This window comes from Hirundo rustica, chromosome 3 (genome assembly GCF_015227805.2).
Source record: "Hirundo rustica isolate bHirRus1 chromosome 3, bHirRus1.pri.v3, whole genome shotgun sequence".
In the NCBI taxonomy this organism is placed as follows: domain Eukaryota; kingdom Metazoa; phylum Chordata; class Aves; order Passeriformes; family Hirundinidae; genus Hirundo; species Hirundo rustica.
Genome location: NC_053452.1, coordinates 1,990,057 through 2,017,257, shown reverse-complemented (window position 1 = coordinate 2,017,257; position 27,201 = coordinate 1,990,057). Strand labels below are relative to the sequence as shown.

At 37.9% G+C, this 27,201-nt stretch overlaps 1 protein-coding gene across 5 annotated transcripts in view; it reads left to right on the top strand.

Moving 5' to 3' along the window:
* WDPCP (WD repeat containing planar cell polarity effector) overlaps nt 1–27,201 on the top strand; it is a 151,701-nt gene that overhangs the window by 35,900 nt on the left and 88,600 nt on the right. For all 5 annotated transcript variants that reach the window (XM_040060363.2, XM_040060357.2, XM_040060361.2 and 2 more), the window contains 5 exons: nt 14,397–14,481; nt 16,129–16,173; nt 18,909–18,979; nt 19,223–19,282; nt 26,812–26,926. In XM_040060363.2, the coding sequence (XP_039916297.1) occupies nt 14,421–14,481; nt 16,129–16,173; nt 18,909–18,979; nt 19,223–19,282; nt 26,812–26,926 (352 nt within the window). In that variant the 5' untranslated portion in view covers nt 14,397–14,420. The remainder of the gene's footprint in view (nt 1–14,396; nt 14,482–16,128; nt 16,174–18,908; nt 18,980–19,222; nt 19,283–26,811; nt 26,927–27,201) is intronic.

Here is a 27,201-nt window from a genome sequence, read left to right as displayed (position 1 = left end):
CAGGGGGCAGCTGCTGATTTTGGTCCTAGGAGCCCTTCCCACCTTTCTATTTTCAGTCAAGATAACAAACGTTGTTCCCCATCTTTACACAGTGCCTCAGTCACTGCTTGCAGAGACTTCTGTTGACCCAGTTGTATTTTGGCTTTTTGGTAGGTGTGTAGGATAATTTCCAATTCTTTCAGACTATTGACTTTCCTTAATGCTTATATCTTCAGAAATGTAAGTATAAATACATGCTGTTCTCAATGACAGTGAATACTGTTCAACCACTGTTTGTTTAATGATGGGAAAAATCCAACTCAATCTATATATTATTTCTGTAAAATATGCAATTAACTAACCTCAGCCTTTGTGTAGTAAACATGCACTTTGGATAATCTGTTCAATGGGAATAATGCAGACATTACACCCATCCTGATATGTAGAAGATGATCCATGGGGGGAAAAGATACATGTGCATAAGTCAATTATTTGAGAATAGAGTCCTTAATTTCTTCAGGCTCTATAAAAAGAATTTTGGCATCTGTACATATTTATTTTAGAGATATAGGGGTAAATCTTCAGCACAGAGCATGGGGAGTTAACCATGGAACATTCATTAATGTTAATGGGATTTCTATGGCTAATTCCCCACACTGAAAATTTAGCCCAAAGAGATTTGAAAAGTGATGTTGAGAAGCAAGTTGGTCGGTTAGTCTCATTACTCTCATGTTATTAACTGCTCTATCTATCTGCCACTGGCTTTGTACGAGCACTGAGATATTATACTTAACAGTTAATAGTAAGGGGCTGTATTCTAAGTACACATTCTAGTGTGGAGGTAAAATAATGCAGTTATGTGAGCAAATTCGGGGTATTTTCATTGAAAAAAACCCTGCAAAACCATAGGCTTAGAAGGGGAAAATACCTATTAAGGCATATTTTCAGACAGCAGAAATAGTTTGCATTTCTAGTACAGCTTCAGCACCAAAAGGATTTTTTATTTTCTTACACAGTGTTTTACTGTTGGGATGCAACTTCAGAGCTGGCCAGCTTGTGCAGGGGATTGGACCCACTGACTTCCACATTCCTTCTAGCATAAATTATTTTAAGATTTAGACTTGGTGTAGCATTTTTCTTCAGCCAATTAGCCTTTTCTTTTGTAAAAGTTAATTGAGGTAAGAGAGGAAATTCACTTTCTGTTTATCTTTAAATTTTGAAGACTGGTTGGAACCTGGGAAAACATAAAAAAGCCATTTTATATACTAAATGGAGAATATAGTTTTAAAAGGAAATACAGGCTCCAATGAAAAGAGTTTGTCAGGTTCGTGATGCTCTTTTTCTGTGTTAAGGGTATGCAACAGAGACTGTATGTGAAATGTGAATATGTGTATGCATACATCTATTAACATTTCCTTTTTTTTTTTTTTTTTTTTTTAATATCTTAGCAGTTTCCCTTGCTTTTTAGGGGAGCTGCTAAATTGCTCTGCCAGTTGTGATTCAGAGCAGGAACCAGCCGTTAGAGGGTGCTTCTGCACCAAGGAGCTCTCTTTCCTTGAAACCCAATTTACTTAACTTTACATTAAGTATTTGTAGATTTAACAAGGAATCATTTTCTGTTTCCTAGAATTATCCATTTTCTTCTTTAATTTGCATTCCTTCCAGAACGACTATTCTTGGAATTCAGAGGATTAAGATGCAGATAACTAAAGGTGATTGAGAGAAGGTGGAACGATTCAAAACAGCAAAATTATTATATTTCATACTTGTTACTGTGAAAACAAAAGAAAATATACATGGACCCCATGCAAGTGAAAAATGGGCTGGTCTCTTACCTAATTAATGACAGAGATGAGCATCTGTACATTATAGCACTTGCCACATTATTACTGAAATAGATTCATTCATTATAACTCCACTGCATATATTTGCAACAAGAATAGTAAAATAGATGCAGTTTGCAAATTTCTGCCATTGCTTGTAGAGATTTAAAAATAAAACTCTCAGTGCAATACAGCTGGGGTGGGTTTTTTCCCCACTAGAATCATCATGATTCCTCATTCAGTAGCAAACTTAAAAATGCTGTGTCTCTGCTGTAAGAATGTGCAGGCAGCAGAGGAGGGAACAGGATTTCTAGCTGTTTGTCCTAGGAATACAAATTTAAAGCCTGCACTTCTGACCCAGGACGTTGGTGCAAGGTGAGCGAAGCAGAATGGAAATAAAAAGGTTTCTGAGAGAAAATTCTGCTGTTATGGAATCAGTTCCTAAGACTGATCAAATAAAAGCCATTAAAATTCAAAAGTGGAACATAGCACAAAGCAGTACATCTCAGTTCTGTGCTCAGGAATGGTCACGAGCACTCAGCAAAGAAATCTGCCACCTGCATGTCTTTGTTAAAGCCAGCCTGTGGAGATGGTGATTCTGAAAACACTCCTCCTGGAGAAGTTGATACATCTTTGCACTAATTTTCAGATTCAAGGTAAGGATTTCTGATATCCAACAGCTTTTGAAAGCTGCCCAAACTTCCAAAGACCATCTCGACTGAAATGCTGGTTGACAGCTGGAGGAATTGGAGCAGAGCTTGGAAAGGAAAGGGATCAAAGCCTTCTCCAGGAGCTTCTCCAGGAGCCATATAGCCTCCTAAGCCTTAAAAAGGGCAGCCAAATGTCCCTTCAGGTGTAAGTGTCCACATCTTTATTGCACCAATCTATGCTGATCTGCTCACAGTAGCATATTTACACGAGGAGCTGCTGGTGCTGCTGTCTCCAGTTTTACGTGTACAGCACAGTATTTTTTCTGAGGCTGTGAAGACCTTTCTTCTCAAAAGACAATGTTTACATTGCAAGAACACATGGAATTAAAGTGGGTGAATCTTCCTGACGTGGTATTCACTAACAGCTTGGGAATTTAGTATTTGCATACCTATTTAAGTAATGTGAATTTCAGCATCAATGGGTGTGCTTTGTGAAGCTGACTTGCATTGTTGTACAGCTAATTTAATTCTTATTCTTCCAAGAGGTTATTTGATACTCATTTATGTTTCTTTTATCCATTAAAAGGTGTATATTTTTGTTTTAGTGCCTGCACTGTCTAGTTCTGACTCAAGTAAATTTTTTTTTCAATTTGAGAGTGAAACCTTGGCAAAAGTAAAATATCTTTCTTTAGCATGGACTGAATTATTGGATACTATGACTTACTGGATATCCTCTTCTTTCTGTATGAAATTTGGACCTTCTGAATAAACACATAGGTAACTGGAAGCATGTGGGTGCTTTGAAGGTATTGGGCATTGAAGATGATGCCGTGTCATTTTAAAGGTAGTTGTTCATAGATTTTCAAAAACACTTTCAGATGAGACCCATGAAAACAATACAAGAAGATACTAAGGAAATCTGTAATGCAGTGGTTTATAATGTTTGCCCAGCAATCTGATGTGTTTGGCACTATCCTTGTGCAAATCAGAATAGTGTTGTACCTTGGAACAAAATATTGGTGTGCACGCTCCTCCCAGTAGGAGCTTGGACCAATCAACCCAGTAGTTGCTTTACTTCTGAGCTGAATGATAACATGATCCAATTTTAACTTAGAAACTCTTTGAAAATGAGCTACACAGATTTTTCTGCTAGTAGCATATTTGAGTAGCTGTCGCAAATCACTGGTTGAGTTTGCAACTGGTGTTTTAATATTAGAACCAGGTAACAATGACTGATTAATTGAAAACGGAGTCTACCTAATCTTATACTTTTGTAAGTTAATTACACCTCCCGGTATTATGCTTTGCAATTTTAACAGGATTGATTCCTTCAGTAAATATTTCTTGTATTAGCAAGAACTGCTTCATATGACTTTTTTTTTTTCCCCAGTAAGTACCATAAATCCATTAGTTAATGAAGGGAGTAGAGCAAATAAGCATTGTGATGAAGAGAAAGGATAGATGAACAAATATACTGGATACTCTTAACTCGTGACTAAAAATAGCAAGGAGACACATATTTTATTTCTGTGTATCTTGTCTCCTTCAAATCTGTCTACTAGAAAAACACCCTCAAAATACAGCTGAACTAGTAAGACAATAAGCCTGAAGCCAGGGAACATATCACCAGTGTTATCTGAAAAAATAGGAACCAATTCACATTTCTCTCTTCTCAATGATTTGACTGTGTTGGGAAGATGCTGCAATCTCTGTGGTTGTTTCTGAAGTATTAAGAGTTTATTGTAAAAATCCATTTTACATCTTCATTTAATACATAATACCTATGACTTCCACCACTACATTATTGTACAGAAGCTAAGATGAGCTACTGGTTCATACCAGGCAGAATTTAGAGCTCTTGCATGCATGAAACTGGTGGTTGGAATTGCCCCTCCATCAGTATCAGTATTTGGTATATCAAATAATGCTACTGTGATGTTCTGCTTTTTCAGGCAGATGAAGTCAATTGTGAAGTGGTACCTAACAGTTATTTATCCAATGGTGACAGTATTATTTGCAAGAGGAAGGTTTTCCTTAAAAGTTTTGAATGGTGTCTGTTATCTATGTGATCTCTTTGCAGATCCTAAAACTCGATTTCTCTTTACTGTAGATACACAAATGTATAGGAATGGTGCTGGAAGTTAGTAAATCTATTGCCATTATGTTGTAGGAAAGCTTTGAGACCAAAACTGTTTTAAATTCTGGGCAAAGGCAACTGCACAGATCTGACTGACAGCTGATTTTACTCTGTTCTCACAAGAGGTAGAATGAGGCTGACCTGAGCTTTTGACCATTTTGGACCTATCTTGTTTGCATTTTTAATGAGGCAGTTTTCTGAAACTAGCTGTACTTACAGACTGATTATTTTATCGTTGTGGTGTTCTCAAGGGTGGTAGGCGAGTTTTTAGTTCAGTATTAGAATCTGTGTTATTTTAGTTTGTGTACAACCCCACTGCTCAACAGTTTCATTGTAATTATGAAAACGCCTAAACAAATGCAATTTGTTCTTCAAAGTTATTTTCCCTTTTGCATATCTGCATAATTAGAACAAAACAAACTGCACTGTAACATTACAATCAGGAATTAATTATTGTAACATGAAATTTTCTTTTTTTTTTTTTTTTCCTAGCTGCAAAGGTGAGTATGGCTTAAAATTGAAAAAATACTGGTCCTTTTCATAGAAACTTGTTTGAAGATCATAAAGGAGTATAAAAGAAGAAAAGCTTTTTGTTTGTGTTTGCAATCAAATCTTTCTTAAAAGGAAGTCTGACACACAGGCACTGTAGTTTTTTTAAATATTGCACTGAAGAAACCAAGATACAAGTCTCACTGGATTAACTAGAATTCAAGTATAGCAGAAAAAAAAAATTAAAAATAAATGCTCACAAACAAGAATCTCAATGAGCCTTGCAAAAGGCTATTCAAAGGTGATTTTCAAATATTAGTAAAGCTTAATTTATTGCTTGCCTAATTTATTGCCAGCACCTAAACAAAATATAAAATAGCTACTGGAAATTATTTAAATGTAAAAACGTTCTAAAAGGAATGCAAAAAACAACATTTAAAGATGCTGTAGATCTAAAAATAATCTGTTTGTTCTAGTAAATTTATTCAACTCATACAGTATACTCAGAAATACATTTCTGGTTTTTAAAGGCATCTTGCAGATTTGCAAGATTTATAAATGAAAACAATGTGTTTACCAATGTTCTTTAGAAAATTCACTAAAGACGCACTCAGTGAACATGCAGCGTATAAAATGTTAAAGGCCAGAGCTGTACAGTTCAGCAAGAAATTAGTTGGTACAGCTCATAAATGGAAAACTAAATAGTTTTTGAGTGCTGCTCTTTACCTGACATCTGGTTGGTTGTGTGATAGCTAAATCTGAAATACTGCGTAAAAATGTAGAAGAATCTTGTTTTTTTAGGTGCAAATATAGTTAAAATTCAGACTGAACTGTGGTTTAACCCATCGCTTTGGGCTTAATTGTTGTTCTGCTCACTGTTTATTTCAGAGCAGCCCATGCTGCAAAGGCAGCTGATGAACTAGGATGCCAATGCATAGAGGCGCAAATGGAAAGAAACAATTTAGATCTGCTGTCTGCAGCACTGCTCTAAGCCCACACGTTTACATCATTCAATTTCAATGAGAACCAGTGTTCTAAGTTTAAAGAGCTGCCAATATAAACTTCCTTGCAAACAGTAATTGCAACAATGGTAGGGCAGTGGAGCAAGGACTTTTCTTGTGCTTGGATTATTTGCAGGCCTTTCCACCTTCTTTCTGCTTAGTTAAAAAAAAAGAGAGAGAGATTTTGTTTTCTTCTCCTTTGGCTGGTGATAAGAAAACGCTGCTACAAAATTTTATGACTTCCTGACCTTTAGTATTGAAAAATTGGGTTATTTACAACAGCAATCACTATCTAAAAGAATGTCGTCGAACAGCTTGACATTTAGTACTTCTGTAATTGCCTTATGTTGTGTCAGCACTGGATATCTGTAGTTTGGATCACTTATCTACTATCTGGTTTATATAAAGGCCTTCAGGGTCTTTATCAAAATGTGTATATGAACTTTTCCCTCTGTGAAGTAAAAACCCAGGTCAATTATATCTATTTTCTCTGACCTTCTTAACTTTTCACACCCACTCTGTCTGAGAGTTGTTACGGATTGTAATACTTGCCTGCAGTATCAATTGGAGAACGGTTCCTAGCTTCATTAAGGTTGTCAGAGGTGTGGCTGCTACATAAACTTAAGTGTCTTCTTGACAAATAGCATTACCTCCCTCAAATTAATTCTGCTTCCCCGTTGTTAATCTCATTATCTGTTCAGTTAATCAATAGCTGTCTTTCGAAGGAGAGGACCAATAATGCCTTTTGGAAGTGTGTTTCTGAAGGCAGGAGCCACGGCAGGGTGGCAGAACTCAGCTTCTGACCCTGTCATCTTCTGCTGGAGTGATAACTCAGCACAGACCCGGCCTCGGTTTTGACGCACGAACAATCAATTTGGTGGCAGCGAGTTGCCCCATATGGATTTTCTGTAGTGTTTCTGCACGTGTCCTTGAACTTCAGCACCCTCCATCTCGTAGACAGAGTTTTTAGTTCAGAGCTCAGAGGATGAGCTGGACAGCTGTCTAAGCCAACTATTCCCATTCTGAATAATGGCCCGTGTGCCTTTTTGCCCAATTAATTGTGCAAGAAATAATTGATATCAGCTGGAGATTAAATATTTGTTCTGTTTTACGGAACATTTTTTAGAGCATTTACAGATTTTCCGTAACTTTGTGCCAAATAATGTTCTTAAGGAGCTCTATATATATTTTATAGTTAAATATGCAAATATTTTAAAGTATGAAAACTCAGTAAATAGAACTGTCATCTCAAAAAAGAGGATTATTTTCAGATTCACAAAACAATAAAACAAACCCCACAGAAAATAATTTAATGGAACGTGATACAACTTTACAGCATATGGGTATAAATTTGCAATGTGTAATTTTCATGCCAGAATTCTTGAGTTATCAGATAATGTATTTCCTTTCCATGATTATTCTGCGAGCCATATTTAGGCTTTTCTTACAATGGAAGTTTCAGTGTGTATTTTGATACAAAGTGCTCCTGTGTGTTTTTCACCCATCTACAAAATAGTTTTCCCATTTAGATTGGGGGAGTTAGAATAATTAAAAGAATTTGCTTCATTCGTGTGTTTGGAAAAATATTCTGAATCATTAAAGTCTGAAGAGAAAAAAAGTAGCAACAGTAAATATTTGCCTAGAGATTCAGATGTGTGATAACTGATCGACTTTTTATTTGTTTGTGGAAAATATTCTTAAACCAAGATTGTAATACGAATTATTAGGCACTGAATAGATTTATAGTAGCATGCCTGTATTTCTACTTCTTGAAATCAGAGGTCAGTCTTAGTGACAGGGGATCTGATTTTTCATTTATGCCATAAAATCTACAGTTCTTTTCTCCATGGGAAAGGGATTTAAAGGAGAAGTAGATCAATATGAGAATGAAGCCCACTGTGCTGCTGAATATAGCCAGGATCTCGGACAGGGGCTTTCAGTGCAGTAATTGTGAGAAGGGACTGGCCTAGGCTCAGAAAGAAATAACTGAAGGTAAGGGGTTGAAGCTCAACAAGCATTAAGAAAAAGGGAAGGGAAGGAAAGGAAGAGAAGCCCAAGCTTGCTTGTGCAGGGGAAGGTGCAGTGGAGTGCAGTTATCAGAGGAGAGGTATCAGGGAGCCAACACGGTGTCAGAGTGGGGATTACCAAAGCCAGCTTGCAGTTTCCATTCTGGAAATGATTAATAGCCCATTTGATTCAAATTTTTTTGTTGATCAGGTCAGGCTTTTTGCTTTGTGTAGCCACGGTATTTTTCATCTGATCAGGAGTGACAGACCAGCGTTCGCTGCTGTGCTTGAGCACAGTCTCACTGGAAATGGAAACTCCAACCCAGGTGCAGTTTGTAAGGCACTGCAGAGTTCCAGTGATGTACAGGCACCTCAGGCTTTGCCACTGCAGTGTGAAAGATAGAGACTGGGACCTCTACTTACCAGAAAATAAACCCAATTTATTGGTTGATAAACTTCTGCAATTAAATGAATGAAACATTTAAGAATGCAGTCCCAACAGCTTATTTCCTACATAGGTGACGGAATTACTGTCCTTAAAATCCAAAGAACGGAGGCTAGATCAGAATGCCATCTTTGCACCCATTTAACCTCTAACCTAACTAAAATTTTGTCACTCCGTGCTATTTCCCCAGTGCCTTGCATCCAAACGCTTGTGAAATGTAAAAGTGGTGTGACTAAAACTTCAGAGCTGATCTCACCAATGGGCCCATTGAGCCAAAGCCTTACAACCTGCTTAGACTTCTGTAGCTCAAAAATTTCCACACAGGGACAAGGGGCTGCTCACATGTGCTCATCTCATGCTCTACTCTCAGCACTTTGGCCAACATCAGAGATGAGAACTTGGCTAGATCATCCAGCTGGGATAGATCTACAGAAAAGCAATCAGGGCCTGAGCCATCCCTGCACGTTCCTCAGTTCTGGGGCACAGATTCTTGTGCCCACCTGCGGGTTGGGTCAGCATTTTCAGGAATTACCTATTTTTGATAGTTTATTTTGTGAGAAAAACAAATCAGGTTAGTTCTGGCTAATTTCAATCAATGGATAAAAAACCTTTAAAGGTTAGACAGACACACAGACATAAGCATCCTTTTTAAGCATCTTCATTAAGAAAGCAAATTAAAACCATCAATATATGTGTATAAATTAAGCATTTTCTTGCAATTGCTGGTCTGCTGGCACTTGGTGTAAAAACTTGTAGCTGTGAAGGAGGAGTCTGGATTGTCTCTGTTTAATGCCAGACTACAAAATGAAGTTTTACAAATTCTCATGATTTTACTAACTTTATTTCAGTATGTGTTTAATTATATATCAAACAGGCTGTGGCTTCATAAAGCTATAAAAGGATGAAGCCTGTCTTGTAAGATTGGGAGAATATTTTGCATTTTTTATCTGTGAGAACGTGATAGAGAAAAAAGTTTAACTCCTCTGTTTTTAAATTAATAATTACACAATTTTAAGTTGATGTAGTTAAAAAATGTAAAAGATAGTATGTCTAAAATGTTATGTGTTTTACACAAAGAAATTATTGTATCAACATAAAGCACACAGCAAGTAGCTACTGATCTAATGCAGGTAGTTCAATCTAAACTTTAACTTCCAGAGTCAAATACTAAATTTTTTGAATTATACTTGTGCTGCAGGGAGTTTCTCTCCTTGGTGAAGGACAAATTTGTCACGAAGAGGAAGAAAAAGCAGGCAGTGATTTCTACTCCAAATATTATTTCACAGAAATAGAGAAGTTTTGTAGAATGACTTGATGACTAACCTTGGTTGTTGAGCATTAGGTGTCTAAGTTAAAAATTAGCCATTGTGAGTGAGCTGTGGCAGTGCCAGAGATTGGATGTTAACCTTTGCGTGGTGGAGGAAAGGAGGCAGAAGTAAGATTGAGGTAATCTGCTCTGGCATCTGCAGCAGTGCTATTGTGTAATCAATCCAAAAATCAGGTGAAAAAATATGTAATTTTGTGAATTAGAGTTCATTGCAGCTATGAATTTTCTGTTTCTCTGAAAAAAAATTAGACCTTTGGAAGATGAAAGCAATGCAGGTTCTGCACCTGGGATGGGGCAACCCTGGATGTACAGACTGGGGAATGAGAGGCTGGAGAGCAGTGCCATGGAAAGGGACCTGGGGATCCTGGTTGATGGCAAGTTGGACATGAGCCAGCAGTGCCCTGGCAGCCAGGAGGGACATCCCTGTCCTCGGGGGCATCAGGGACAGCTGGGCAAGGGAGGGGATTGTCCTGCTCTGCTCTGCTCTGCTCTGCACTGGGGCAGCCTCACCGAGTGCTGGGGGCAGTTCTGGGTGCCACGATGTAAAAATGATATGACACACTGTTACAGAGTGTCCAAAGGAGGCCAAAAGGAAGGTGAAATGTCTGGAGGGGAAGCCAAATTAGGAGTGGCTGAGTGAACTTGGTTTGTTCAGCCTGGAGAAGAGGAGACCGAGGAGAAACCTCACTGGGGTCTCCAACATCCTCATGAGGGGAAGAGGAGGGACAGGCACTGATCTCTTCTCTGTGGTGACAGGACCCGAGGGAATGGCCTGAAGCTGTGTCAGGGGAGGTTTTTGTTGGATATTAGGAAAAGGTTTTTCACCCAGAGGGTGATTGGTCACTGAAACAGGCTCACCAGCCTGCCAGAGTTCAAGAATCATGCAGGGCCAGGAGCTGTGCTTCGGTGATCCTTGTGGCACCCTCCCAGCTCAGGATATTCTATGATTGCATATTTCCACGGAGAAGGAGAACACAAAAAGGGTGGCCTGTGACAATCTTTATAAAAAAAATCCTGGTATTTTATTATTTGCCAAGAAAATCTGATGACATGTAGGTAGTGGAAATGGATTCTGCAGAGTTGTTTTTTTGGGGGGGCGTTTTGTCCTATAACCTCTGCTCAAACCCATATCTGAAGCACCTCATCTAGTATGTGTAAGGATGTCATTGCAGCAATTTTGTGGCATAGAGGGACCTGCTCCTGACTGACTTTGTATTTTACCTTGCTTCCACTCCTGGGACTGTGCCCCAAACATCAATATTTTGAACTCCCCTGTAGGAATAGAGTAAAAGGCTGGCTTATCATTTATTCTAAGTGCATCTAACAAGTAATTTGTAAGTTCTCACATGAAGCTGTTTTAAGAATGAGAAGTTCCTTTAACACAACAATATATTCTGAGGGTGAAAAATAAGTGCGCCTGTAATAACAAGGGATTTGTACTCTGAGAATCAGTAAAGAAAATACGTAAACAATCTGAGAATAGATAGATTTGACAGACAAGTAAAATGTTTTTTTTACTAATCAATAGAATAATGAACAAGAAAGCTATTAACCAATTAGGAGTTGTCTTTGAAGTTTGTAAAAACTGTATAAAGCACAGCACGTGGCCCTAATAAAGCGAAGCCCTCTGAACTTTCATGGTGTGACTCTTTGGGTCGTGACCATCCCAACAATACCCCCCCTTGTTTTCTGCTCTTTCACCAGGGATACTGCTTTTCTGGGAGCACCTTCCTGGGCCCACCTTCAATGGAACAGGCAGATGGTCATCCCAGGCTGCCCTGCATCATGGCAGCTACAGGGTTTACTCTTCTAGGGACACTTTGGATGGTGTTGTCACACTGAGCCATGCTGCTGGCACATGAACTCCCAAGTTCAGATGGTCTGTTGTAGTCAGCATCTCCCCTTCTCTAGCTCTAGATTGCTCCCAGTATCTTTTCAGAGGTGTTTTTGGGAGACACTCACACTGGGAGCTGAGCAGAGAGGATTCTTGATATCAGCCTCAGCATTTGTTGATGTTATAAAGTGGCAGGGCGTTTTTTTTCTGTACAAATAGTTACCAAACTGAAGATTTTTTTTTTTTAACAAAACAATCCTCATGCAGATACTGGCACAGGCTGACCATTGCAAAACCTCTCCATTTGTCAGTAAGCTTTTGCAACCATGAAAATATCCCTGTTGTTTGTGGGGACATTGTGAAAGCAGTAAATGTTGTGTGAGCCAGGAAAACAACCAGCTGTTAAGATGAATTCCAGTTTTACCTTAACAGGAGAGTTATTTCAACCCATTTTTTCCCAAATTCTAATCAGTTTTAAAGGGGGTGGGATAGAATGCTTAAAGGTCAATTAAGGATAGGAATTCTTCTATTTTTTCACACCTACCTTCTTTGCAATAGTGAGGCCCAGCTCATGGAGTAAAAGGAATATTGTAAATTCTGATCTTTTCAAATACAAAAAGATCACTTTGTCGTCATCATCCTCATCCCCATTGTGCTGGAATATAATGATGTGGGAAATGGTGAGATATAGTTGCATAACCCTGAAAGTTGGCATGTATTCATTCGAAGAAAGAATAATTCCTCTGAAAAAAATAGTCAGACTTGACAATGCCATATTTTGTTACAGAAGCAAATTTTCTTTTTTTTTTTTTTAAATTATTTTTACAGTAGAATGCAACTAATCAGAAGGTATTTCAGATTAGATTTTGTTAGACTGGAACAGTATTTTCGGGCAGTTGTCCATTTTCACTGGCACAACAGTAACAAGCATTCCAATGATTATCTGGTCAGTGAGTGCTCAGAGTCCAAGGAAAGGGAGAAGAAAAAAAATCTAAACTCTCAAGATTCCAGTAAATTACCAATTTCTTCTCCCTTTTTAGGTACAAGGAGAATTTTGCTCCCTCTACATTGTACTGAAAGGGTGTTCTTTAGAAGTCTGGGTTTTTAACATTTTCTTACAAAACTTCATTTTTTTTCCGCACAGGAAAAATTTCTTAAAAGTATGCATCTTGGACACTGAGAATTTAGTGCCCATTTGAAAACTTGCTTCTGCCTTTTGGCAAGTTCCCTCTACGTGTCTGACAACCAAAAAAAATGGACTTGAAATTCTTTTCTAACCTGTCAGCTGGGAAGGCACTCAGCAGCATTAAAGCATTATGGGATGGCTTTATATTCAATAGGAGGACACAACTAGAAATGTCCTGGGAGCCTACATACAAGAACTTTGGAATAATTTAGGTATTTTGTGTTAGATTATCTGTCACGCCAACATCTTCATGCCAAAACCTTGTGTTTTGGGTTTGTGCAGCAACATTTTGGTAGTGGGGGGAAGATTTTATTTTATTTCTTGTTATATTGCCGGGTATTCAATTAAACTGATTTTCCCCAAGTCAAGTCTGTTTTGCTCATGATGGCAGACAGTCAGTGATCTCTCCCTGCCCTTATCTCACCTCACAGCCTTTAATTCTATTTTCTCACTCCTGTCCCACTGATCAGAGGAGAAAGAACAGCTTTGGTGGGCACCTGGTGTCCAGCCAGGGTCATCCCAGCACCCCTTCTCTCCTGCTGGACAGATCATCTGCCACTTGAAGGTGTGTGGGCTTTGTTTCAGTTGAGCCATGATAGGATTTTGAGAAGCTCACTCAATTTGATGACTTCCTATTAGTGAGAGATTCTAATCTAGGATCTATGGGCCCTGGGGAATGGAAGTTTTGTTTCACTTGCTAATGTAAGTAAGTAAATAGTAAAAAATGAGGGAACAGATAAAATTGTGTTGTACAATCGCCTTTTACTTTAGTCCATATGGTAAAAGAGGGGCTACCCTCATCTATAGTTATACCAAAAATGGTTCTCATGCTCAAGAGACCACCATGTTCCTAATCCTGCATTTTTTTCCAAACCTCATTCCTACCTGAGATAAAGGAATATTCCTTTAACTAGGCGTGTGGGGTGTGTGTGCTTTTTTTGTGGGAGCTTTTTTTGTTTGGTTTTTTTGCTGTTTTGTTTTTGTGGGGTTTTTTTTTGACAGAACTATGGGATTTACTAAGTCAGCAAGACTTTTTGTACATTTGGGGATCAGTGGAAAGAGTGCTATTTCCACTTGGTGCTATTTCAGTGGATTAGGCAGTTCTTCAAACATAAATATTAGCTTGAGTGGTAATACCTCAGGTCTCCCAGCTTCCTGAGATTCTTGCACATATTTTTCATCGTAGCACTCTTGACATAAAGGTCTGGTACGCTATGTGATAAAAATAGATAAAAATGTGTATATTAGAAGTATCTAGCACAAAGTTATTTGCTTCACTGAGAGCAGTTGCACATTTAAAGGATTGTTGCTTTCTCTCTGTGTTTGACCTGTGTGTATTCATATTACTCTACTTATCCTGTTCTTTCCCATGCATTATTCATTTTAGTTGTGATTAAAAACTGCAGCTTACATACAACAAAATGTCATCAGTTCTAGGTTCTTCCAGCACTTAGATTCCAAAATACTGGTATGGAGGGTAAGAATTTGGCTCATGCAGTTCCTTTTCTTCTTTTGCTAGGGCTGAGGCTCCATATATCACCAGATGTCCTTCTGCCTGACTGAGGTGTTTCTGTGGTCTTTGAGGACCAACTTACGTATTAGAGGTGAGCTGTTACCTGTTACTAAAACAAATCATCAAAGCTTGTTGATGGATATTAAGCTAATATAAAATTCTGAATACCCAAATGAAGTGGTTTTTTATGCTTAGGAGAAAGAAAATTAGCAGCAATACACTGTTTGAATTTGGTCAGCTTCTTTGCTTTTTTTTTTGTCGTGGAACTGGAGCATCCTTTCAAGTAAGAATTGTTCAGATTATATTTGATTGGGAAGCTGTGGCCTACTTGACTGTGAGCTTCAGTTTAATGACTGGTTTGGGTGAATGATCCACACTCAAGTGAACTGCAGAGGCATTGTGATTTGGACTCAATGTGAAAATAAAAGATTACTGCCTGTTCTGGGTATTTTGCATGATAACTTGAAATTTCATACTTACAAGGATGCATTTGTCTTATTAATTGATTGTTCCAAAAGACATATGAGTAATTCCTAGCCATGTATAAATGACCTTAATTCATCTTGCCTTACTATTCCTAAAATGTAATTCTAAAAAAACCCCACTGGGTTATAAGTGGACCATATCAAAAATTTATTTATGACACATGATGTCAATTGTACCGTATAATAATGTTATTGAAATATTATTTTGAATAATCAGTTGATATTCAGCTGAATGTTATTACTCAAATATTGACTCAGTGTATCTTGACATCCCATCTTTTTTGCGAGAGCTGCTCTATGACAACAATAACAGCAAAACCTCAGAAGCTGTACTTCATAGAAAAATCTGATGGCTTAAGTAAAAACACAGTTGTGATTTATTATAATTAGGGCTCTGCTGTGGAGTACCGTGCCTATTTTCCTTCTTGCTTCCATTTATGCGTTGCCTAAGTGCCTCGTTCAAAAATTCTGACGCAGAAGGGAGGATGATGTCCTGGTTGAAAACCTGCCCGCCTTTTCAGTGCCTTCCTACATTTATTTTCCATGTAAGGATTTTCTCTCCATGGAATACACCTGTCTGACATTAGGCGGACACGGATGCAGTGACAAACTAATTACTTTAAAGCAATGCAACCTAATGCTGTAATTGGACCTGCCCAATTGAGCTTGCCATGGCACCCCTGAGTGTTTACCTGTCAGCCACATCAGGAACTCACTGCTGGGGCTGCAGTCCCTGTGCAGCTGAAATATCCAAATTTCTTTGCCACAGGAACCAGCTTGATGCTGATACCTGAATATTGGATCCTTTGAAAAAGCAGCTTTATGAGTTCATTAATCTCGTTAATCCCGTTGTCATTAGCTCAGCTGTGTCGGTCAGGGCCAAACATTTTTAAGTTATTCCAAGATACAATTTTCACCATGATCCTTACCTTTCCTTGCAGAAGAACACAAAATATGCTAATTAGGAAGGTGGTAAAAATACTTTTGTATGAGTGCAGCTGGAAAGGAATCAAAGTGTTTGTAAATGAAATGACAGCTCCAAATAAGTGGGAGGGCTTGTCACATCCTTCTTCGTGCTTTCTCTGCTGGTTCTTGAAAGTCCCAAGGTATTCAGGCTATATACTGTGCTCGTATTTTAACACTGAACACTGCTTTAGCAGGCAAAATTTGAGGTGCTGAACCTTGCTTTTTGAGTTGTGTTCTGTTTCTAGTGCCACGTTCATCATTTACTGTATTTACATTTAATTATACAGATGGAGACATTGGGATCCACCAATACTGTGACAAGAAAGAACCAGGTAAAAGATAAATAACCATGACTGAAACTAAACAAAACTTCAAGATGTTCAATGTTTGACACCAACTTCTTGCTCTTAAAAATGCAGCTTCAAATTTCTTGTTAGTACCTCTGAATTTCTCTGGAGTAAGGATACACAGGAAGTTTCTCTCCCCACACTTATGTAGGAATATTAAAAAACTTTTTAAACCCCAGAAGGAAAGGGGAAAAAAATAGGAAAAATATTCACATAAACCCAACCATTATGTAATTTTCAGCTTCTCATCCTCTTTCCTTTAGCATCACAGATGAAGCACAGTTACTTAGAAGAGAAGCAAAAGCTAGCAGAATGTAAGGATATTTTCTGAGTTTCTTCTCACAGTAAGATCAAATGACAAATTTGGATTGGTTATGCCCCTAGAAGAGCATTAAAATAACCTCAGACTGCTTCCAATGTAGCTTTCTGCACATGTCATCTAAGACTGATGATCACAGAACTGCACAGCACAAAACAATTGAAAATTTGTAATTATTCCTTCCTGGTATATTTGCAATCTGGGGTTTTTTTGTTTGTTTTTTTTCCCTGTCACTAACCATGGTAGTGTGTATTGCTTTTCAAGTCCATTGTCAAAAGGAATCACAAAAATGATCCAAATTTTTCCTTATGAAATTTACTTAGCAGATGAGCAATAAACATTTTCCCAATCATCTCTTGACTTGCAACACCAACCGACTTAAAACTAGAAATTAGTAACTAAAATACTTTCACCCAAAATCAAATTCCAGACTAAAAATCAGCTGCCTTCGTAGAATGGTTTTAGCTTTGAAACATTTACACTGTCCCTGCATTACCTGGTTAAAAGCATTTTCAGTTCATGCTATCACACAGCAGTACTGTGACAGTTTAAGATTTTTATATTAATACAACTTTTCTTCGGCTCCAGTTCTACAACTCCTGCATTGCTCAGAGCATTCATTAATGCTCAAACATTATAAAATGGCAACTCTGAAAAATCTAATTGATTTTTTTAGACAACTTCACCAAGCAACATCGACGCTGCTAGCTTATCCAAATGAAAATTCCCACGGCACTGTGCACGCACAGGAAGGCAAAATGTGTTCTGGAAGGATTAGTTCTTCCCATCACTGCTGGGTGTGTTTGGAGCAGTTTGAAGCTCTGCTGGGGATGGATGTGAAGGTCCAACCCCACTGCAGAGGATGCGGGATCAGTGCAGCTCTGGGAAGGTGAGGGAGGGTTCCAGGCAGGGAGGAGCCTCACAGGTTTGCATCCCTTGATCTCGGTGTAGTGTTGTCCCACAGGGATAAGGAGGAGCAGGCTGGGATAAAAACCCCGTCACCAGCACCTCCTTTTTCATGTGGGACAGGCAAGAGGAGCTCAAGCTGCTGCACCTTGTCCTGGGAATGCAGGGGTGCCCCCGGCACAAAGCCTGCGTGGCACATTTTGGAAAGAGGAGCACTGGAGAGAACTTGATTCCCAGCTGTTGATTTGTACAGATAGTTTGGTGTCTGTACAGGCAATTTCCCGTTTTGCATATGTGGATAAATATTCTGGTATTTGTGAAGGCACCCATTGAAAATGTGATCTTACATGCCTAATTAATATTATCATAACAGTTCCACCAACGCTGGCTTCAGTCCAATGAAACACAAAGAGAAGTTGTATGCTGGTGTCCTCTTTTGTTGATCTATGAAATCCTTCATTTTTTCACTGTATAGCACTTCTATTGTAAGCTCCTTTTTGCAGGGAGGTTTAGGCATAACTGCAAAGTCATTCAGTCTGGAAGTTGGCATACAAACTGACAGCTTGGAGCTCAAAACTTTTCATCAGGTTTCCTTTTAATAGGAATAGATTATAAACAATGTGCTCTAGTTTCTCATGGGGTTTTTTTTGTACACTTATGAGCAGAAAACTGCTCACTTTTAAATGAAGAAATTTCACAAGTTATTAGAGCCTGATTCTCAGCCATGAAACAAGCCAATTACTGGCAACTCCAGAGGAAGCTTTGCCTCCTGATTGTTGGAATTAATGTATTAGGCCAGAATTTTCACAATAGTGCACTGAACACTAATAAATTTGTTAAAGGACTTCAGCAGTCATGCAGTTTCTTCTTTGCTTGACTTGGCAGATTCTTCAGACCAAATTTTCAAGAACATCCTATAAATAACTGGACTCCATAAGTTATGGCATTCACATTTGTCTGTTGTTAATACTCTTATATATGCATATATTCATGCATATCTATTTTGCAGACATGTTAGTGCCTGCTTTTTGAAATTAGGCAATGAAATGTTAGTTCAGAAGAACAGAATCTGTTTAGGACGCTTGAAACTAGAAACTGGGTTAATGTACTGAACAGCAGATACTTTTTCACTCTTAAGTGGCTAGCAGCTGGGTGAGCCTTGCACACAGTTGCCATGGGGAAATGATGGCCATTGTGGATAGAACATGCCAACTGTTCCTGTGATTGAGCTTTCCAAAAACAGGTCCTTTGACAGTAGAAACCATAGCCACGGCCATTTCCTTCCAGCTGTAGGTGGGTTTTTACATGTAAGGTAACTCCTAGAAATCTTGGGTTTGTGTGTCCATGGAAAAGGAAGTTCAACTCACAGAACTTTTTAAAATTACATATATAAGCATATTTTTGCACACACACGTACATGTATATGTATACAGTCACTTATATATATGCATTTCTCTGTCAGCTTTATCTCTTCCCCCTTGCTTTTATTTGACAGCTCGAGATTATCCTTGGATCCTGAAAACCAAGCGACCAGACAAACTGCGAGACGCGCTCAAGGAGGTAGAGGTATGGTTCAGAAAGGTTCAAGCATCTAATCTGGTTTTCAAACCCCTTTCAACAGCTTTAATTTTCATAAAGATCCAGCTCTCCCAGTGATGATAAATGTGCTTTTGTCTGGTGGGCTCCTCTGAAACAGCTGCATCTTTGTGTGGCATTTTTCATCTGTAAGCTGGAGAATCAGAAAGTCTGTTAACTGATAGTGACAATGTGTGCTGCCAACTCCACTCTCTGTTTTCTGTTGTCCTGTAGGACTTAATGCAGAGCAGTCCATGTGTGCTGAGCAAATGGAAGAACAAACATACCTGTCAGGTACGGTGTCACCAAAAGGTCTTGCAGTGTTCTGTTGCTGGTGCTGAACAATCAGTGATGGGAGCAGCAGTGTTAAAATGTTAACACAGAAAAATCACTGGAGATTTTTTAATATGTGGGCCCCTCTTAAGTAAATTGGGTTTATTTCAGTTTCTGCCCTGAAAAATAAGCTTCAAATAAAAAGCCTGGGGTTTATCAACACAAAGAAATTACATTAAAAGGCCCTGATTCTGTGAGATGATGATGATGATGATGATGATGATGACTATTATTATTGTTAATTATTATTATTGTTATTGCCATTATTATTTTTTGGGGAAACTGAAAACATCCCGTACCTCAAAACAGCAGGCTGAGGGAACAGCTATGTATTAAAATATGTAGACATGCCTGGAATCTGTGTTGTATTATTTTTATGTCTTAATTATCTATGTATCTGTCACTTTTTTTTTTTTTTTTTTTTAACTTTATGCTTGTGCAATATGGAAGGGAAGTTACAACTCTAAACCAACTAGATCATTAATCAAGTTATGGAATAAAAGATGTTGTGACATGTGGCACACATATAGCTATGTTCTCTGGCTACACGAGTTCCACATTTTGTGTACAAGAAACCTTTTTTCACATCCTCACTAAGGCAGAGCTGTAGGGCAGGGAGGAGAGCTGAGCATGAAGTGCTCCATAATCACGTGCTTCTTCTGAAAAACATATGTAGTGAATTTTACATGTTTATACAACCTTCCTGAGGAAATGCATCACATTTGAAACTGCTTTGGCATGGGAAATACTTGTCAATGTCACTGTCTCGAAAAAGGAACTTTGTCTTCTAACTTTTATGCTTTTTCAGACTCATCATTTTTTCTTCTTTTTCAAGTAGTTCCAAATGTGTGTCAGCAGAATGATTGTTAAATATCCAAACACTGTACAGCTAAAATTCCAGAAATGCCTTTAAGAATAACAAAGTTTTTAAATGCTTGACATGCCAAATGGTATGTAGTCTTTTCATATCAATAATAAAAATATGATTGTCTAAGCTACATTTGCCTATCAGATCTTACTGCTAGTAAGTGTATATCATTCACATACAAATTACATAATATACATCTGTGAATGTTAATCTTCTAGAGCTGATTTAAATATTAATTGCTAATTTGGGGGAACCATTTTTTCCTGTTATTATTGTTCTGATTAGGAAAGGAATTTGGTTAAGAAATACCAAGTCAATTAGCTGTGAGTGCATTCATTTGCATCCCAGTTTGCTGTCTCTTCATTTGCTTTCCTTGTCCATTCTCCCTTTACCATTTTCCTTCCCCTCCCTTTCATCAGCATCCACCTACAGTGCGTGTACAATGTGTACTTTAGAAAAGTAAATTTTTTGCCAGGATGTGCTGTCCTGCCTTTACAATACAACACCTTTGGCTGACTATCAGCTCTGTTAAACTCTTCTTTGTTTTTTGACTTCACATCCTCTAAGTTATTTCAGGCTGACATCAGCATGAATGAAACAAGTACAATTTAGCTTATTTCTTCTACAAGATGGGGAAAAAAAAGAGATGGGTGTTTTCATCTTAGTGTATTAGGTATTGAACCATGTAAAGGGGTAGTTTAATAAATTGAGTATTTGTTTTTTCAGATGGCTTCTACGGCCAGAGTACAAGTGATGGTATAGGTTATAACATAACCAGAGTGAAAGTTATAGATAAAAATAATAGACATTTCTCTGTCCTTAAATTCTGCTCTTGGTTTCTCAATCACAAAACAAAATGTTTTTTGTTTAATAATGACTGATTATAGAAATCTCCAGCAAGGGTTCAAATGCTTTGCCAAAACAATTGTGTTATTCCACTTTCCGTCTTCCTGAAAATAAAAGACCTCCAACAAATGAAAATAAAATAGGGAGAAATGAATCATTTGGAAGTCTAGAACAGAAAGGCTGGCTTCTATCAATTTTGATGTCAGATGGTTTGTTTTTCTCCTGCTCATCTGTCTTTTGAGCATTTGGCAGCAATAATTGGACTGTCCTTCTTTGATGCAAAAGTTCTGAAGCTTCTGGAGAAGATGCTGTATATTTATTTTTCAATTCTAAGTAGAATACTAATTAACTGTTTCAGCAGACAGTGCTTACCACGCAGTGGTGTCACCTGTGGCATAACTGCTGTATTCACAGCCTTTTTTGGATGAATACCAGAGCTAGTGGGAAGAGTCCATATTTGCATTTACTTTGGAGAGTTAAAGCAATGTGTCAGACAAGCAGCATGAAGAGCATGTAGGAAATTACTCTGATTTCCATAATTTCAGTGTTTATTGATAAATTTGAGCATATGGTTTTAATTCTAGCATCTATTTTTCCTGTAGCAATACAACGGCAAACAAACTTCTTTCTAGAAATTAAAATATTGAACTCAACAGCCACATTTTCCCATTTCCCAATAAATGTTATTTATATTTGAATCTGCCATGTCTTTAGCTGAACCAGGAGCAGTTCCCTCTGTATTGTACTAAGAAGGTGCCACCCAAAAACTCAGTGGCTGCTGCACCTTGAGCAAGACAAACGGAAAGGGAACTGAAAGGTGATGCAATGAGAACAAGACTACCCTTTAAAAGAGTGGTATGATTTCCCTCAGATTTTGTGTGAAATAAGCTGCTGCCAGTGTGCCTCCTGGAGCCTAAATATGCCATTATTCCTAATGCCTGAAGAGTGGAATCACTCTTCGTCCAGCACTTCCATCTTGGAAGTGGCCCACAGGCAAAAATTTGGGGGCTGTCATTTTAAACATGCATCTGCTAAAAATAAGAGTGCTGTCATGTCAACTGTGCATTAAAGTTGCATCTTTACTTCCTTGTCCATTGCCAAAAAAACCCGATGTCCTTTATTTTTGCCGTCCTGAGTCTACATTCCAGCACTGCTTAGAGCTTCTGAGATAGATGATGTGCCAGTTCATGTAAACATAACCTAGACAGTGCAGGAATTTTTGTCAAGGAGCTTGCTCTCATATTTAAAAGAGCTTATTTGAGTCCTAAAGGACTGAGATCTCCTCTTTAGCTCTGTTCCAATAGGATGTGAACCCACACCATTTCTGTGTGGTACTTCTGACCCCCCAACTTTGACCACCTGTGTTGAGTTGCTGAAATAATCCTGTAATCTTCAGTTAGCTGATGTCAAAGGGAAATAAATAGACCATAAAAGAAGGACGACAGGAAAAAGACAAGAAGCCTTTACAATAAGATGCCACTGTGCTCCTCAGCTTTCCCTGGCAAGGAGTAATAACCTAAGGAAATAATTTTATCAGTATTGTTGAGTTTACTCAGCTCAGCTCTGGCTGCTTCTTGTCTTGGTCTCCTCCTCTAATTCTTTGGAATGCTTTTAAGTTTTGCCACAAAATCATGAAATCTTCCCATGAAATGATGCCATTGGTTAAGGTTTGGTTTTACAATATAAAGCAGTAAAAATAAATGAGACCTAGCTGAAACATTTGATTTCCAAATTTTTTTTTTTTTAGTCTTACATTTGCATTATGATGTTGAATTAAACACATACCAACATTGTTATACAGTTTATTGTATAAAAGCCAAGCACAAGCAATGAATCATATCTGTTACCTGCTAATGAAAAAGATTTATGTACACTTTGCTAAATTGTTTTGATTTCATTTAGTTGCATTTGTGTTGCAATTTTCATATGTGTATAAATAGCTTTTCTGTTGCCATCGTCGACGTACTTAGAACTGGATTTTGAATTGAGATCCACAGCAATATTTTCTTGCTTGTTCTATCAGCCACAATGGCCATTAGCAAACTGATTTAACAAAGACACGTGATGACAGAGCACATTTGGTATCAAAACCGAGACATTCTGTCTAGAAAGCGTGAGAAGCCAGCACCCATCCCCAATTACTAAGAGGAACACTGCCCTCATATTAAATTCTTTGGGTTGCTTTTGATCACAACCATTAATGCGTTGTGTGGTTTTAGATATTTGGAGCTAGAAGTACAAATGCATTGATTATTGTGAAACAGTAACGTGTAACAACAATAACTTCATCTGTAATAAGGCATGCAACACAGTAATTACGGTGGGGTGGCTAAGAAAGCAATCTGGAATGAAGAGGTGGGGAAAAACCCTGGGAACTTGCTTGAACAAGAAGTGCTTTGCAATTCTCTTCTCCTTTTGCATATTCCTTTGTCAGTTGAGCTCTCTAAGGGAAAACAGTTTGCAGCAATATTTTTTACAGGCATATTTTCCTTCTCTTCCAATTTTAATCAGATAGAAGCAAATCCTGGCTTTGCTCCACAGGTATCTTTTTAGGTAGAAGGGCTGATAAGCAGCTGAGCTGCATGAATGAGGAGTCAAGGGCTCAGGCTTCTGAGGATAAAGGGATCCACTTAAGTAGATGCTTAAGTTGTACTAAAGTCCGTAAGTCATGAACCCATTCTTAAGTCCTTTGCTTAATAAAAACTATCTCAAATACATATTGGAGCACTTTGCTATCGGGGAAGGGAAGGGCTAAGTCTTCCCCTGAGTATCCTCTGCTGCTTATGCCTTTCTTGCTCAGTGGAGAACAATTTTTTGGCATATAGAATACATAATCCTTTCTATCAAAGTCTTCACATTCGACTCCTCAGTAACAGAATTTAAGTGGCCCTTCCTTCCCAGTGTGTAGAATAACGAAGGTGCCCAAACATTTCGCTCAGACTACATTCAAGTACTCTGCCTCATTCTTCCAATAGGCATGAAGTCATGCTTTCATATTTTGTTTAGGAACACCTTGTGACTTTTTAAGCTCTGGAGATAGCTCTTCTGATTGTATTTTTCCCATCGCAGTGCTTCAATCTGAAAAATTTATGATGTGTTTCATCATTGTGAATTTCTTTCCCTAATTTAATATCTGTTAGATGGAATGATGTAGTGCCTTGTGTAAATAATGCCTCTTACACTGGCTTTTATTCCTTAGCATTGATGTTGGGCTGTTCCCTTTGGAGTTGGATCACTGTGTATCCATGTTCAAGATGAGTTTGCAATCTTCCCTATTTGCTTTATATTCATTTGTGCTTGTGACTGGACTGTGCCCATCCACCAAAATATGAGCTTAACTAGGCAAACTTATGTGTAACAGCACCTAAATCTTATTATCAATTATCATGGAACTGTTTTTGCACAGACTACACAGAATGTAGCAAATTGAAATAGTGGCTTCAATTCGAGCACATAAATATTTTCTCTTTTACAGAGTATTTTTGATGAAAGATAGCACAGAATCATTTAGGGTTGAGAAGACCCTTAAAAGTGAGTCCAGCTGTTAACCTAATGCTCCAGAGTTCATCACTAAAACCTGCCCTTAAGTTCTACATCTACACATCTTTATTACCTCCAGGGGTGGTGACTCCACCACTGCCCTGTTTTCTTTAATTCCCCCCTTGTAAACTTCATGGTAAACTCTAAGAGATAATTTTAAAAAAAATCAGTTCTAATCCAAAGCATTTTTAAAGGGAGATAGATTAAATACTAACCTTGCATGGCAATATATTTTGTAAAGTCTCTGATTAACTTTAAATTTAGACTCTAAAAGTTCCTAGAAGAATGAGCTTAAGCCTATGGACCAACCACGTCAAGTTATTATAACAAAAATTCATTAAAATACAGTTTAAGATTTCTCAAATACCTCAAAGTTTTGAGGAGAATAAAATGTGTTTTACTCTCCTCTATCAGGCTGATATCCATTCAGCTATTTAGAACTGAGCTTTCTAGAGTTATTTATGTGATTTTACTTCATTGTTCCTTACATCGCAGTTTGGTAGCTCCTGGGTTTCAACCCTCACTTTTTCCAGCAGGTTTTTCAGAGGGTTATAGCCAACTGTAGTCAAAGCCCCTTGCTGGGCTTCATGTTACCAAGTAGGAAATAAATTGTGATTTTATCTAATCTAACTTCAACATAAGGACAAATTGAAGTTTTTAAAGATTGTAATAAAAGCTGCATGAGTGTAAACGTGTCTAACATTTTTACTAGGACAAAACCTTAAAGGACATCTGTCATGACAAGGAATGTTGGAACACTGACTATACATATATTTATCAAATGAATGTATGATTAGACTTTGCCAAGATTGGAGCTGATCATTTGTTCTTAGAAATTAAGTTCACATCACGGGGTTTTATTTGTTTCTGCTTCACACATCACTAGAATTTATTTTTTAAACATGTTGGTTAAAGGCATTAGGGCAGGAAAATAATTTGTTTAAATGCACTTGTTCTCTTCTTTGGAGAGCACAGAGGCGTAATAATATAGCAAAATATGTATAAATGAGAGTTTCTATAACTAAATTATTGGGAGCAGAGCATTGCACAAGGGACCTGCCCAATTAGATCATTCCATTCCTGTCCCCCATACTTTTTTTTTATTATACAATCCAGTGGATTTCACTGCAAGAAAGTTCTAAAGAATATTTTACAACCATGTTTGTCTCACAGCTCCAGCACAGAACAAACAGGGAATTTTTTTTCTGCCAAATTCTCTGATTAGAACAAGTGTTTCTTTAGTAGTTAATTTTTTTTAAAAGCACAGGGATTTCTTTAAAAATCCACTGTTAGCTAGAAGTAAGAGCTGGAGTCCTGGATTCCTGGCCTTTGGGGGACTTGCCTGCAGAGGTCTTTCCAGTGAGAGTTCCTTTCATGGGCTTTATTTTCTGAATTCCTTTGCTGTAGTAGTTGCATTCAGAAAATGACTAATGATTTAATTATGCAAAAATAAATGTTTTTCATAACTCCTCCCACTGAGCATTCCCTCTCTTATAGAAGACATTGCATAAGAGGGAGCTGATAAATACTGTGACTTAGTCTTCAAGATTATATGTATCATTTAATTTAAGCTAATTAGGCATGAATATTCAATTAACTCTGAAATAATCCTGTCCAGTAGTTTAAATTCTTTCTTTCTAAGAGAGACATCTAAAACATTATGTCAACAAGTGAATGGGTTTATTGGGAGCTCGCAGCTATCTCTGTGGTAGGGCACAATTATTTATTTAAACAATGTATGAATGATCAGAAATAACAAGAGCAGCACAAAGGTTCTGGTTTTAATCTGTGATAATCATATAGAATTATATTAAACCCTGCTTCATATTTTTTTACATGCTGGCTATGCAGTTATTTTATATAGGAAATATCAGGTCTGTGGGTGATAGAGTGGTCAGTGTAATTCCTTCCCTCCTTCAGAACAGATTTTTGATCTCCATTTTTAACAGATTGATTGAGTACATTTTAAGTAATATTTGGGGACTTAGCTATTTTCTCAAGTGTTCAGCAATTGTAGTTCTTGTACCCTTATAATTCAGCGTTGTGTAACATCTCTCTCCTTCATTGAAAAACATTTCAAAGTCATTATAAGACATCTTCCCGTCGATGACAATTCATTTTTTTGCAATTTCGAAAATTAGATTACGACGTCATGGAGGGCTGCTAATGTGCACCTTGGAACATTTCACTTTATTAATGATTTTTGATGTCTTGTTTTCTCGCTCTTTGGCTCCAGCTCCTCTTTCACTCAGGTATTTTGGTGTCCCTAAGCCTTTCTGGGCCACAGCTGGAGAAGGTGGTGATTGACAGGACCCTGGTGGGGAAGCTCATCTCCGACACCATCAGTGATGGTAATTACACCCATGTGCAAATCAATTGCCTGCATTAACAATAGAGCAGAGAAACAGTATGTCAACAGGTAGACTAATTATTGCCACTGGGGACTTGCAAACACAACAAGTAATTGCATGTAATGCTATAGTTACAACCCTCAGGACTAAGAGCGCTTTAAGAATAATATTTGACATCAAAGTTTTCGGGCTTGTCAAATGCCGCATGGGTTTCTAAAATTCCGATTCTTACACGCTGTAATCGCTGTGAACGTGCCGTTTGAGCCTGTCATGTT